At 41.2% G+C, this 15,061-nt stretch overlaps 1 protein-coding gene across 1 annotated transcript in view; it reads right to left on the reverse strand.

The window, feature by feature from the left end:
* The window catches only part of nhej1 (nonhomologous end-joining factor 1), a 121,149-nt gene that overhangs the window by 99,236 nt on the left and 6,852 nt on the right, over positions 1-15,061 (reverse strand). Inside the window, exons 4-5 of the mRNA XM_088931279.1 lie at positions 3,322-3,460; positions 1,522-1,580 (exon numbers count right to left, since the gene is read on the reverse strand). Coding sequence (XP_088787405.1) covers positions 1,522-1,580; positions 3,322-3,460 — 198 coding nt within the window. The remainder of the gene's footprint in view (positions 1-1,521; positions 1,581-3,321; positions 3,461-15,061) is intronic.

Here is a 15,061-nt window from a genome sequence, read left to right on the forward strand (position 1 = left end):
CATTTTTTACCCACAAGCACACTACGGCCAGTCAGCCAGCCAGCCAGTCTAGACGGGTCAAGTGGGCTTCAATTCGTCCCTTTCGGTTTTTATGTTCTTATGCACTATGATAAATAAGGACTGTTTTCATGTCATCGTAGAATATCACACAAAAAGATACTGTGAACAGCGTAAATGTAAACAGATGAACTATTCACCAACCACTTCCCAGCCTAGGATAATTTTATCTGGGCTTCCTTCTCGCCCTTCCAGTCTGAAGGACACTGCTGACGAGGACAGCAACACCCAGCCCTCAAAACTACACCTTGGTTAAAAAAAGCCCACAATTGCCTCCATTTTATGCAGAGGCCTTGATCAAAGCAGCACTCTTCCTCTGTGACCAAAGCATGCTCTGTTTCACAATTCCACATATTTAGTCTTCATATTATCAAAAGCTCCAGGAACCTTCTTTTTTAGTGCTATACCACAGGACAACCCGTGCTTTTATTTCTGCAAACCTGAAACTGTGACAGCCAAAGAAGTCAATTTCATAGGTGGGGGCTTACCGTAGGTCTGGGTATAAGTCTCTTTCACGAGAATTCAAATATAAACCACCACATACCGCACCATGTCTCACATTTTTGCAAATGAAGACCTTAGCACAGAAAGACACAAAAACTATATACAGTAAGTTGCATAAGGACAAACAAACAGTGTTTCCACCCTTTGTCAACTGGAGTTTGTTGTGGATTGTGATGAAATAATTTAATACTTAATTCCTTGTTTGTCTTAGATTCAGAAATAATCGCTTATGCGTATTATTTCCAAAAAACATTGCATCAGATTTTCAATTCACTCTCAAGTTTCCTGAACCCCTCCTAACAGGTTAGTATTTAAGGTACAGAAGCATCATTTTCAAAAACAGTTCAGCTAAAGGTTCTTAAGCTAAACTGTAATGAAGACTAAAACTGACAGGGGTACTTCATGATCAGGATGGAGAACTACTGCTTTACAGCTTTACTGCTTTGAGCCTTAAAAGGCTCAAATTCCTAAATGTAGAATGCACAGCTTTCCATTAATATGCCAAATTTGCATTAATTTTAAATGCAGATAAAAAATAACATCCAATATACTATTATACATTGAACCTCTTTTCCCTAGACCAAAAGTGAAAATTCCTTATTTAGTGAACATTAAATACTACTACTAAAGAAAAGCAACTGTGTTTCTTTGAGGGCAGTATGAAATTATATACAGTACCCACGAGTAAAGATCTAAACAATGAACATAAAGGCATTAACATCGACCAATACAAATCGCTGTCATTCTATATTTTAATCAATGAAAGCGGAACATACATGCAAAATTAATTTAAGCCCTTTGCAAAACATGAGAGGCCTACCCATTGGCAGAAATCAGAGGACTACACAGATTCTATTCACAAGTATTTTTATGAGCTTTGCTTATAAATGTACAGACTGCAGACTTTTTCCCCCAAACTCCTTAGTAAACAACAAAAAAATGATTTATTTTTTTTCTCACCTCAGAAAGGAAATGCTCCCCGTAGTGCTGCTCTACAAACACTTCTGTTTCCAACCGACCTGTTAATTAAAGCCACAAGTCTTATTAGAGAGTCACAACTACATTGCTCTTACCTTAAACACTCGTTTGCACAAATGCTACAAATATCAGGCGGAACTGTCCAGCGCAAAAGGAGCAGTTCAATATGAGACAAACACAGCCTTTAATAACACTGTCATGTGCCGAGGCGAGATATCAAAAAGATGGAAAGAACTGATCTTGAACAGAGAGAACTATGGAGCAACTTGATTTGTGTGCTCAAAATCCTCAATGGTACTGACCAAGTCAACCCAATGGACCCTCAAAACAGTTAAACGTGCACCAGCTTTAACACTTACAACACTGAGACAGGGAGGCAAACAGTTACACAAAGGGAACAAGTTACACTGGCACGCCAGGCTACGTTTAAACGGTGGCTCTGTGGCTAAGGATCTGCCCATGTGGCTGGAGGGTTGCCGGTTCAAATCCCGTGGCCAGCAGAGGAATCCTACTCTGTTGGGCCTGAGCAAAGGCTCTTAACCCCAAGTGCTCCAGGGGCGCTGTACAATGGCTGACCTTGTGCTCTAACCCCAAGCTTCTCTCCCTGTCTGTGTGTCTCATGGAGAGCAAGCTGGGGTATGCGAAAAGACAAATGCCTAATGTAAGAAATTGTATATGGCCAATAAGGTTATCTTATCTTACCCTGGTGTCTTGCCAGAAATGGCTGGATGAGACGCTCAGATCCTTTAAGTGTTGGCAATCAAGCAGGCTGTGTGGGCCACATGGACTCCTATCATTTGTGATCTTTATTTATTAAATAAAAATGTACATTTTGAGGACCGACAAGGAACCTGGGTCTGCACTTTTTAAACCCAGACAAAAGCTAAACAGCGTCAGTGACAGGACAGGAGACCCCCGGCGTCTGTGTGTTTCAGACAAGTCCCGCAGATCTGTGCTGTCCTTCGAATGTCGGTGCAATGAAGCGAGGGACTGTGCAATTATAACGAGTGACCCATCTGATGAAGGTGCTCTCTGACAAGGCTTTGTGCATTTTGCCACCTGAGGAGCTGAGGCAGTCTGACAGCCTGTCTTCGCACAGTTAATGGGTTGAGGGTAGCACCCATCGAAAACTGGTAACTGCCTAAAGTAAAAAAATATATATAAATATAAACTAGTTAGTATAATCTAGTTTGTTTTCCAGCACAAATGTTTAAATACAGAGATTAGGGGACATGTAAGATGATATACAAAATTTAAAATATTTTAATTTATAATCTCACACCAATTCAATAGTCTAGTTACATAATGATTTCTACTACTGTTAAATGTTGGATGGTGTGGTGATAGGCAATATGTTAATTTATAATCTGACTCCAATTCAATAGTCTCATCACATGATGCTTTTTACTATTATTAAATGTCGGATGGTGTGGTAAGTGATAGGCAACCATTAAGAGTAATTTGAAAACTACAGGATACTAGTTTTAAAACAAACCAGCGCTGTGTGGATCAGCTGTTAAATGTCAAGTGAAAACATTGCATTGATTGTATATAAAACCCTTCCCCATTCATTCAAAATGGGGAAAAAAAACTAATGGTGAGGGAAAAAAGGGTTAGAAAAGTTTCAGCACTCAATGGGGTCCAGAAGCAAGCTGCAGAGGCCAAGCGTATTTTTTACCAAACAGAAGAATCCCAAAACTGAGCACGGTAGAAAAGATCAACAAGTACGTTGTCCTTCACCCACGTCTGAATGACAGCGCTGTGCCTCCCACTAGCTCTCACCTCGGCTCAGCGCGGCGCCACTCTCCCGGTAATCTTGAATTTCCGCGTCCTTCCTTTGAAGCAGGGCTGTCAGCTCCTGCACCTGGCAGTGCAACAGCCTGCTCACGGCCAGCAGGGGGCGTACAAGCTGCTCACAAACCTGGAAGGCAGGACAGTTCATGAGCGAAAACTGCAAACAGTGAAAGGGAATAATCCCTTTTATCTAGCAAGTGGGCTAACACTGTAAATCATTTTAAACCCGTCCACATTTCTCCCTACATTCAACAAATGTTAAGTAGATGTACTTAACATTGACGAAGGTCAAGGTTACTCAAACAATTGCTCAAGAAAAGTAACCAAATTAGCAAAAACATTTTAATCAACACTGTAAGAAAACAGCTTCACTAATTTTTCCTTAAACTTTTAAATACGGTTGAACAATGAAAAGTTCACCTGTAATAAACCATTAATGAAAAAAAAACAAATATATTCTTTTAACTTCCTAATCAAGTTGTAATTATTACAATTTCATTGAAAATATTTAAGAATAAAACTTTCTCTCCCTTAGCTTGACTTCTGATTGCAATGTTCTTTTTAAACACCTAATATGATAAAACAGTTTAAATTTGCAAAGAATGGGTACAAACGGTGCCAGCACAGTGTGCAAAACTGCAAGGTGACTCAGAGCTGTAACTGCTGCCGAAGGTGCTTCCAGCAGCACTGACAACTAACATATGTTTCCCTCCAGCTTTTGCAAACATTTAACTGCCTTTCCTCCCTAAGTTTAAGTATTTCACATAAGATTGAGTATTCAAAAATATTCATTTAAAAATATGTATTAGCACTACGGTCAGCAGCCATATCACCCTGCAACTCGCCACTGGCAGCCCACTGAAACTCAGCAGGTGGGAGCCTGGTCAGTACCTGGATGGGAGACCCCCTGGGAAAAACTAAGGTTGCTGCTGGAAGAGGTGTTAGTGGGGCCAGCAGGGGGGGCTCACCCTGCGGTCCATGTGGGTCCTAATGCCCCAGTATAGTGACGGGGACACTATACTGTAAACAGGCGCCATCCTTCGGATGAGCTGTAAAACCGGGGTCCTGACTCTCTGTGGTCATTAAAAATCCCAGGGTGTCTCTCAAAAAGAGTAGGGGTGTAACCCTGGCATCCTGGCCAAATTTCCCATTGGCCCTTACCAATCATGGCCTCCTAATAATCCCCCTCTATGAATTGGCTTCATTACTCTGCTCTCCATCCCACTGATAGCTGGTGTGTGGTGAGTGTTCTGGCGCACTATGGCTGCCGTCGCATCATCCAGGTAGATGCTGCACATTGGTGGTGGTGGAGGGGAGTGTCCAGAAAAGCGCTATATAAGTGTAAGCAATTATTATTATTATTAAACAAATTGGGACATTATTGGAAAGAGGAGAACACTTTTGCAGGGCAATGAGTAGCATGTAATTAAATCTCACCATCTGCCTCCAAGCATTGGACTTGAATGACACAAGGCCGACTAGATTGGTGAATGTGTCTTAATGATCCCGTATAAAACTGAAATGCCTGAGAGACCTTAATAACTTCACAATGATGACTAAGAAAATGAAAAACCCCTTATAACTTACCAGTCTTTGTCTTTCCGAAATAAAATTCAACTTAACGTTTCTTAACGGAGTTTGTCACATTTTCTATGACATCAAACCCACCAGCTACCAAGTCTTATTCTAATATAGGCACGGATTAGGGCGTAGCAAGGTGCTATGGGATGATAAGGGAACATAAAACATAACAGGTGACAGTGAAAGGAGGCCATTTAGCCTATCCTGCTCATTTGGTTTGTCCAACCATTACCTGAAGGAGTCCAGAGGTTAGGCTGCAACCACTAGGCAGAGACATCTGCATCTCTCTGTGTAAGGAAGAATCTCCAATTCTATCTTTTTAGTTTGCAGTTTTGAACCCTCATCCTCGTATGTCTAAGGAGAGAGAACTCAGTACACCCCCTAGTGGTCTGCGTGTATGGTTCATGGGATTTTACATACCTTAATTTTCTTTTAATGTCCTATAAAGATTTTGCTCCCTTTACCTGTCCTTATAGCACAAGCCCCCGAGACAAGGAAGCTCCCTTTTTGCTCTTCTCAAATCCTTTTTGTATTAAGGTCACCAAAACATTGTAAATTAGGTCTTAGCATGGCATTAGAAAGATTAAAAAAATAAAAACGAAATCTCTTGATTGAAATATCAAACTAACCGCTTTTATACCCAACATCGTTTTGATGAGAAGACAGTAGACTCTACATAAAGAAATCCCTTTCGTGTGCAGCTTTATGTAACATGATATGTTGGGTATATTCCTCCTACCACTATAGATCACTCTGCACTAACTGATGTTAACTGTAAAAATCCATAATTTTGTAATTGCAATTCCCTTACTAATCTCTACCACTGACACCCTACAGTGCGGTGGCTCTGTGGCTGTGGCTGGAAGGTTGCTGGTTCGAATCCCGCGGCCGGCAGAGGAATCCTACTCCGTTGGGCCCCTGAGCAAGGCCTTTAACCCTAACCGGTCCAGGAGTGCTGTATAAATGGCTGACCCTGCACTCTGACCCCAAGCTTCTCTCCCTGTCTGTGTCTCATAGAGAGCAAGCTGGGGTATGCGAAAAGACAAATTCCTAATACAAGAAATTGTATCTGGCCAATAAAGTGATCTTATCTTATTTTATATCATTTGCGAATTTTACTAGTTTGTGTATATTCTGTAACAGCACTTGTGGTGGGGCTGCACATTGGTGGTGGTAGAGAGGAGTCCCCATTACCTGTAAAGTGTTTTGAGTGGAGTGTCCAGAAAAGCGCTATAAAAGTATAAGGAATTATTATTAATTACTTTGATTCCCTGCAGGGCTGCTCCCTTTAAATTGCATATTTTTAAAAATTCAGTTCGATAATCCTGCAGAATATTAAAAACAGTCTGAACTAGACTTCTTTCTTTGCTGTTATATTGTCCTCCATCTCTTTAACAATGAACACATTGTATCATTTGAATCTAACCGTTTTAAATCCATACACAGTTTTCTTTTCAATACGACACTCATCTTCAACAAGACTCTTTTCAGACTCCTAAGAAAATGTATTGAAATACAACCTGAATGGCTCTGTAGGGATGCAAGGAGTCCAAGCGATGTCCAGTGAAGGTTTTAGATTACTTTAATTGTAATACAAATATACATTTCCAGAGAGCACTAAAGGTGACACACAAAAGGTGTATTCCCCACAGTGCCCTGAATTACAAGTGTTACAGAGGGTTTTACAGTCTAGCCAGGTTACTACTATGAATGGGGGTTTAAGAGTGATCAGGGGGTGGCTCTGTGGCTAAGGCTCTGCACCTGTGGCTGGAAGGTTGCCGGTTCGAATCCCGCGGCCGGCAGAGGAATCCTACTCCGAGGGGTGCTGTACAATGGCTGACCCTGGGCTTTGACCCCAAGCTTCTCTCCCTGTCTGTGTGTCTGTGTCTCATGGAGAGCTAGCTGGGGTATGCGAAAAGATGAATTCCTAACGGAAGAAATTGTATAGGGCTTATAAAGTGATGTTATATTATTCCCCTTATGGCCTGCAGAGGCTACTCCTGATGTTATCCCACCTTTCAGCTATTTCTGAGGTGTCACATACGACAGCAGGTGTCTGTTTAAAATTCACTCGAGCCAGGTCAGGTGTAACGACCCCAGGCCACAGTCGGATTTCTCCAGCTTTATGACTTTATCTTCTTGCAGGCTGGTGCCTTCCAGGTCAGAGGGGGCAGAAGCAGAACTAAAAACTACTGAAAGGGCACTTAGGAGTGAGAATGACATTTTTCACACTTTAGCATTTGAAAGCGGAAGCAAATTTTTAACGTTTTAGCATACAGATAAGAAAATATTTTCACAAAGCAAACATACGTGTTGAAGGAGCCAGCTTTGGGTAAAGGTTAATTAATGAGGGCTGTTAATTGTAAGATAGTGTTTTAGGTCTGCAAAAAATACCTGGAAACTCACTGACTGGTGTGTGATATTCTTATCTCTGTAATACTCTGCACATATCTCCACTGTCATCGACTAGAAGAAATGTAATCAACAGTATTATAATACTAAAGCAGCATTAGAAATTCTACAGACCTATTAACATTTAATTACGATTGATAAACAGTTCTGAAAAAAAATTTGAATTGTTTCAGCTTTCATTCGCCCAATTATTGATCTGTAGAAATAAGGTCGATATATTACCCAGCTGCATCTTCTCTTTTAAATAATAAGCCAATGAGAAAAGCAATTACAATATCGAACAATTTACAAGCTCTACGGGCCACTGCTATTTGCTTTTATTTTGGTTATTCTATCATTTACAAAATTATTCCCCAAGAATATAATGTTCCATGGCACACTTTAGCCACTTTAGGAATACAAATAAATTGCTTGGCAACTATTTTGCAGTGCTTACCCAAGTTTACAAAACAAAAGAACATGGTTTTAGAGTGTCACTTTCTAATTATACAGTGTTTCTGCTGGCTAACTGAAACAGAAAAGCCATGCAAAAGGAAGCACAGAGGGGTGTCTTTGCTGAAATCACAGCTAATATGAAATTAAACCAGTTAAAAATACACTGCCAGAAACAGAAACTCTACAAGCCAGAAAAAAAGGGAAAAAAAGCTCAAGTTGAGGTTTGTGTAAAAATGGTAACTATGTTGGTCAACTGCGGTGCTGGTCATAACATAGGCCGCCAGCTCCCAGACACACTGCCGTTCTGAACCAAACAAGGAAGCACAGACCACAAGGATCAGTTTCCCTCCTTCTTTCGGACTTTTTTTAATAGCCTTCCTATTTCTGTTAGGCAGTACATAGTGAATAAAATGCGAAAGGGCATTTGCAAAACACTATTTGATCAAAACCAGTGACGGAGACGAACCAAGGACGCAGCAAGTGGCAAAAACAGCACAAGGTTTTAAACAAGTCCAGCCATTCTTAATCATTTGAACTCTTTTGCGTCAGTTTCTCTTTTTGAACTTCTCTGGGATAAGGTCATTGAAAAGCACAGATCCGGAGAAGGGACCATTTTAATACTGAATATCCCTGTGAGCACAGAATGCCCGTTTGTCAAGACACAGAAGGTGCATCATACGTCCAGTCACTGCCTAGATCAGACTGTCCCTCCAAACTGGGGACCCAGACAGGAAACAGGCGAGAGATGCCACTGTGAGTCCAACGACAAGTTTGAAACGGCCGAGATGGGAGAAAAAACCCTCACAGGCCAGCTTTGTGGAGTGATAAGGATCTGCGGATTTGTCAATACCTTTGTACTTTTTATATTGCTATAAATCCTTGCTGCATTGGCTGCCTGGAGCTGCTGCAGATTCACTCATAATTCAATTCAATTTATAAGGCACTAAATAATGCACGGATTGCATTGATAATGTTTCACATTATGGTTTTATCTCTTTAACTTTAGAGATTTAAAGTTAGTACCTGTATATAAGAACACTCGGGTTCTGCATGGGGGCAATGTTGTTATGTCACTATAAGAGGCACATTTGGGACCCTAGGATTCAATCAGTCTTCAAAACTGTTGTCACGATCGCTACTCCTCCTCTTAAGGGCGCTCCAGCCCTTCCTTGTTCTGCCCCATTACCTGCACCTGTTTCTTAATTCCGTTCCACCTTCAAAGCCAGACGCAGACGTCACTCCTGGTTCCTCATTGAATTCCGCTTCGTGAGAGCCCGGGGTCCTGCTGCATCTGGCTCCGTTATGGTTTTAACCTTCTGTTCCTGATTCCCCGCCCCGCCGGTCCCGCCCCGGTTCTTGGTTTTAATTCCCTGGATGGATCCCCTGGCCTTGGACTCTACCTTCTGTCTTGGATACCCGTTTGGATTTTCTACATTTCTCCCTGGACACCTGCACCCCTTGGACACGCCCCCTGTCTCCATACCCTCTCCTGCATGACTTTTTCCTAGTGTTTCCTCACTCCCTTCCGGATCGTGTCGTCTGCATAGGGCCCGGAAAGAACTGCCCGTGACACCTGTGGCAAAATGAGTGTCATATTAATGTTTATACACCCACCACAAATGACCCTAAGTTCTACCTTGCCTTATCAAAGAACTAATGCCAATGGCAGTACAAATATGGATAATGTACCAATCTAATCTCATTGTCGCCAACACACAAGCCTACAGCATGTTTCTTGGGCAACTTTAACAATTGCTTTACATTTATTGACATGATGTCCACAAATATCAACTGCTAGAACCTATTTCAAGTAGGTAGCTGTGTCAGCATGAATAAACCTTTACTTGTTCCTTTGCTAGAGACTACACATCCTTTCAAAACTTTCAAAAAAGACGTGACTATACTCTTAATTCTATGGGAACACCACTTTTTCCCCATGGTTCTCTCAGACCATAATGCAATTTTAACTACACAGATGAAGCCATCCAGGTGGAGATACTGTATAATACTACACTACTCCAGAAGGAGGAATCTATCTAAAAGCCAAACTGCCTGAATTCATCATCAAGGGATAAGTGATATGAGGTTACAAGGTTAGGTTATCAAAGGCTTTTTACACAACAACAAAATAATAAATATAAAAATAACTTTTATTTATAAAGTGCAATTTGAAAGCTAAGTATGCTGCACATAATGAATAAAGACAATAAAAGTACAATAAAAAGGAATAAGAAGACGAAAATAACAAGAGCACTTGGGTTTATAAGGATGTAGGCCAATTAAATAGAGGCCTACACAAAATGTTAAGTGTGAATTTAAAGAGAGTGAAAGAATTTGTCTATCACAGAGTTTGAGGAAGATTATTCCACAACTCTAGAGCAGCGACAAAAAAGGCACAGTCACCAAACGTCCGTGATTTAGTCCTGGGGACAGTGAACAGAAGACCAGCCTATTCTCATGTAACTGAATACAACAGATCTCCAAGAAATAGCTGACTTGTAGCCAATTAGACAAACCTCTCAAAGCTCATGCACTACAGAAATTTAAAAGTACAAGCAAAAAAGGCCAAGCTGGATAACTTACCAAGGGAGAAGTTTCCTTATGCACACCACTGTGCATATTTATCTCAAAAGACCTGGGATCCTGGAGCTACTGTATTCCTTGACTAAGAAGGTTTTGACCAAAACAAAGTCTCTTTAAAACAATTTTAGAAACGGGGCCAGTCACTGAGTAATACACCTTGTTTAACATAATTCTTGCCCTGTCACGGTACAGCCAGTCCCCGTTAGACAACATGACAAGATCATGACATGTGGCAAAACAGTGTATAAAGTTAGAATTGTTCTTCACAAGAACTAATGTGTAGGTTTATAAAGTGAAGAGAGTAAACTTCGCCCATGCGAATTAAAGCATTAATAAATTAGTTCCCATAAGAATTAATGGTCTAAATGCCACGTCAGTCAGAGACCATGAAATAGATTAAGTGTAGGTTTCCCTTGCAGCTAAAAAAATGCAGTACAAAAAGGTCCTGTTAGAAGTCTAGGTTACACTCCTAAATAACGCAACTTACCTGTACAGCAAAATGACTAAGGGAAACAGATTTCAGCTACTGAAACACAATACTCCCTTTCAGTTACCACAAAACCACAGCCCTCCCCCGTGCTGTACGGGGCTAATAATTTTATTTAAACATTTAAAAAATTTAATTGCAATTGCTGATGGGAACTTAATCTTTCGGCAATAAAACATTTTTACTGTAGCAACTAGTGAAACTAGATTGAAGATAGTATGACCCAGATTTACATTTGTACTTCAGTTTAATTTAAGAGTTGGCTTCAAACACTAGCAGTGTAAGCTAGGATTCTGCACATTTGCCAGAAATTTAAAAATTCTCAGCTCTCTCTTCTCAGGAAGACAGAGCACAATACAAGTCACTTTCAACATGAAGACTGTCCCAGTCTTACCTTTGATCATCAAAAGTGCAGAGAATCCAGTCTCGTCCAGATTGGAAGATGAAAATAGGACAAGAACGCGCAGACTTGCTCACCTGCTTTTGGTTAGACAGGAAAGGATTTCAACCAAAACTTCACCAAAACTAACTGATGGAAGATGTCTTGGGCATTTGTGTCTGATTTTAATTCACAAAAACTCTTCTTGGATGTTCTCTAGCGAGGGCTGAACCTCACAAATGCATGCATTTCCCACAAGTTTCCAAGTAGGATTTGCTGTCGTTCTGTCCGGGAAGTATCTCTGGAATTCAGCACGGAGACTGACGAGACGCAATTCAATACCATTATTCAATCACTCGCAGGAGATTGGTCTGTCTCTATGGGATATTGGTACCTAAAATTTGGTTTAGAAGACTTTCCTGGTTAGTAGCAAACACAAGTCAGTGACTCAAGGACCAAAACTCGGGAGAAGCTTGATAAGAAGGTGTGTCTTACATTTCTGCTTTAAAAAAATGCTGTAAAAACTTGCCTTATAATTGGAAAAATTCAGAACTGTATATAAAAAACTCTTGCAGCCCCTTCTGGATCTTTATATGCCTCCTATGGTGGGGCATCCTATCGATCCAGAACCCCTGACTTTGGACAATTAATACTCTTAAGAAATAATGTAATTAGCTTGAGAGGCGTTACCAATATACAACTTTTCCATAAATGATGACTTTTGTTCCGATTGCATGGGAGGCATAAATACATATGGAGGAAACTGTCCATCTATAAATTTCTACTCTGTTTTGTTTTTGGTCCTGATTGCAAAACATAACAGAACTGCATGCAGATTTGGTAGACAAGGGCTGGCCGGTTTAGCTTTTGGCTTATTTTACTTTCTAATTACACCAGTGAAAATTCCACCTGCCTTGAGCATGAACAAGAGTCACGTGTGATTTTCTTCCCCTTTGTCTCTGTGGCAGGCAGTCAGCAGTGACTTGACTCCCAGATAATTAATAATAATAATAATAATAATAATTGCTTACACTTATATAGCGCTTTTCTGGACACTCCACTCAAAGCGCTTTACAGGTAATGGGGACTCCCCTCCACCACCACCAATGTGCAGCCCCACCTGGATGATGCGACAGCAGCCATAGTGCGCCAGAACGCTCACCACACACCAGCTATCAGTGGGGAGGAGAGCAGAGTGATGAAGCCAATTCATAGATGGGGATTATTAGGAGGCCATGATAGGTAAGGGCCAATGGGAAATTTGGCCAGGACGCCGGGGCTACACCCCTACTCTTTTCGAGAAATGCCCTGGGATTTTTAACGACCACAGAGAGTCAGGACCTCGGTTTTACGTCTCATCCGAAGGACGGTGTCCGTTTACAGTATAGTGTCCCCATCACCATACTGGGGCATTAGGACCCACATGGACTGCAGGGTGAGCGCCCCCTGCTGGCCTCACTAACACCTCTTCCAGCAGCAACCTTAGTTTTTCCCAGGAGGTCTCCCATCCAGGTACCGACCAGGCTCACACCTGCTGAGCTTCAGTGGGAAGCCAGTTGTGAGTTGCAGGGTGACATGGCTGCTGGCACTAGTGCAGAAATATAAAAGGAACATTTTAACAAGTGCTTCATGTTTTTAGCACTGTTCTCATAGCCTGTGTGGATCTTTGCAAATGTATTTTGTCACAGATACCAGCTCACAAGCAAGGTGCAGAGCACTGCTCTACCTGTGTTCCTGAGTTTCTGGTGCAGTATAGCACCGATAGACACAGTGCCACTGGCAGCACTTTGGTCTTTCAACCTAGGCTAAGAATGGAAGAATGAGAGGCTACCAGCAGCCCCGCCAGATGACACTGCTGTACTATTGCAGTGTCTGAAATAACAGGTTGGCTGGCAGTCCGTGGTATTATTATTTCACCACAGGAATAGAAATAACTGCAGAGCTTGGCAGAGTGGCCTGCCAGGACATGGACAAAATGAAGTTTTGGTAGTGCTGCGGGCACGGTAGTTGGAAATGTGGCAGTCAGGAGGTGACAAACGTGACGCAGCTGGAATTTTAACTGCTTAACTAACAGATTCTGGGCTGTAAGTGGCCATTTACTGCACATTTTGAGTGCAGCCTTACCCGAGTTACTTAAAATATCACTCAGGGAATACAGAAAAAGCAATAATACTTTCAAGGGGAAATTAGGAGTCTGAAAGAATAGGTATATCCTTATGTAATGGAAAGTTATTGAGAAAAGGTGTTTTATCCTAAAAATGTTGTTTACGGACAGAGCTGTGCTGCAGAAGCAGCTGGATACTTAGAACAAAGTGTGATAGCACCCAACTCGTCAAGGGCACGGGATGTTTTAATAATGTTTATTACTGCTGCTTGAAGAAGGGAGTATGAGAAACTATTTTATTAACTGCTCTTCTTTGCTTAAACCAAAAACCTATAAGGAATGGAAAATTACTGCTTCGCCTGTCCTTGAAGTGTTGCATCAGCTTAAAAAAAAGATATAAAACAAGGGGCTCTCCCTGCTTGCTTCTGAATCAGCTTTCACTTCTCTGCACAGACGGGTGATGGCCTTTTTACCATATTGCAATATGAATAAAGACCTTACTGAGCGAATGAGAATACCTCTCCTGGCTCTTCTTTGATCAAATTCCACGACACTTAGTAAATGTATTGATATTCCAATATTTTGTGACTGTGCATTAATGAAAACATTGCATTTTTGCAAATAAAATTCAACAAAACAAAAAGCATGGTGAGGTCTGTACTGCATTGCCCCAGGATGCCTGAGCACTTCTTTTAAAAAAAAATAAAATTGTACACAGGCTAATAAAAACATGCGCGATGAAACATTCAAACTGACCTGAAAAGTAGCGCTCGTTTGTGTAGCGTGTGTAGCTCATATACGCAGTGCTCATTTTTAGATATGAGAATTACACCCATAAGTGAAGCTGGAGAGCAAAATCTGGCTGACAGTCTGACTAAAAGGAGTCGCAAAATTTTTGACCTGGAACATTGCCAGCAGTTGGCATACTGCACTGGAGTCACAGATAGACCAAGCATGAAACAAGTGTATTCTTATTGAATTTGTAACTCAATTGAAATAATACAAATAACCCTTTTGCAAAGCAAAACTAGAACTGCCCTGAAAAATGTCATTTGCTTTAACACAATATTTCTCCATACATTTAAGCTGCTATATTACCGTAAGATTTTTTTTTTTGCTTTTTGCTTTAGCTCAGTCACCTCTCATCTCGGGCTCTGCATTCACATCTGGAAGCTCCTCAGCGGAGGACTTATATTAACGTGTTCTGGTATTGTTTCTGTCAGTTGGTGTGCAAAAAGGTGAAAGTGCTACATAAAACTCTAAGCCTCGATAAACTAACAGAGAACAACTGATCTTGGTCAAACCAGGCGTTTTAGTCACTTGCCTAAATGAAAACATGTTTTGGCACCACACATTATGTTGAACGTGTCTAAAGAGAACATCTGTGGCTAACCAGGGTGGAACATACTGTACCTACTTCCATAGGGTAATACAGAAAGTACAGTGGTTCAGAAGTGCGAAAAAAAAATGTGGCACCATCTGAAAAACGTGGGCATGCAAATTCAAAAGATGCACAAACCAAAAAGAGTAGAGGTGCAAACTAAAAATGTGGACATGCCTGTGTTTGCAGCACATCCGTTTGGTTTATCTTTTTGCACTGCAGGGCCACTGTATTGTAAGTACTGCACTGCGCTGGTATTCTGTTCACCCTGGCTTCTGGCTTCACCCTCTTTTATGCCAACCACTGCGGTGATGAGCATGCCCTAACTTCCAATTTGCACTGAATCTTAACATACGACATGGTTCC

This window comes from Atractosteus spatula, chromosome 13 (genome assembly GCF_055471065.1).
Source record: "Atractosteus spatula isolate fAtrSpa1 chromosome 13, fAtrSpa1.hap1, whole genome shotgun sequence".
NCBI classification, from domain to species: domain Eukaryota; kingdom Metazoa; phylum Chordata; class Actinopteri; order Semionotiformes; family Lepisosteidae; genus Atractosteus; species Atractosteus spatula.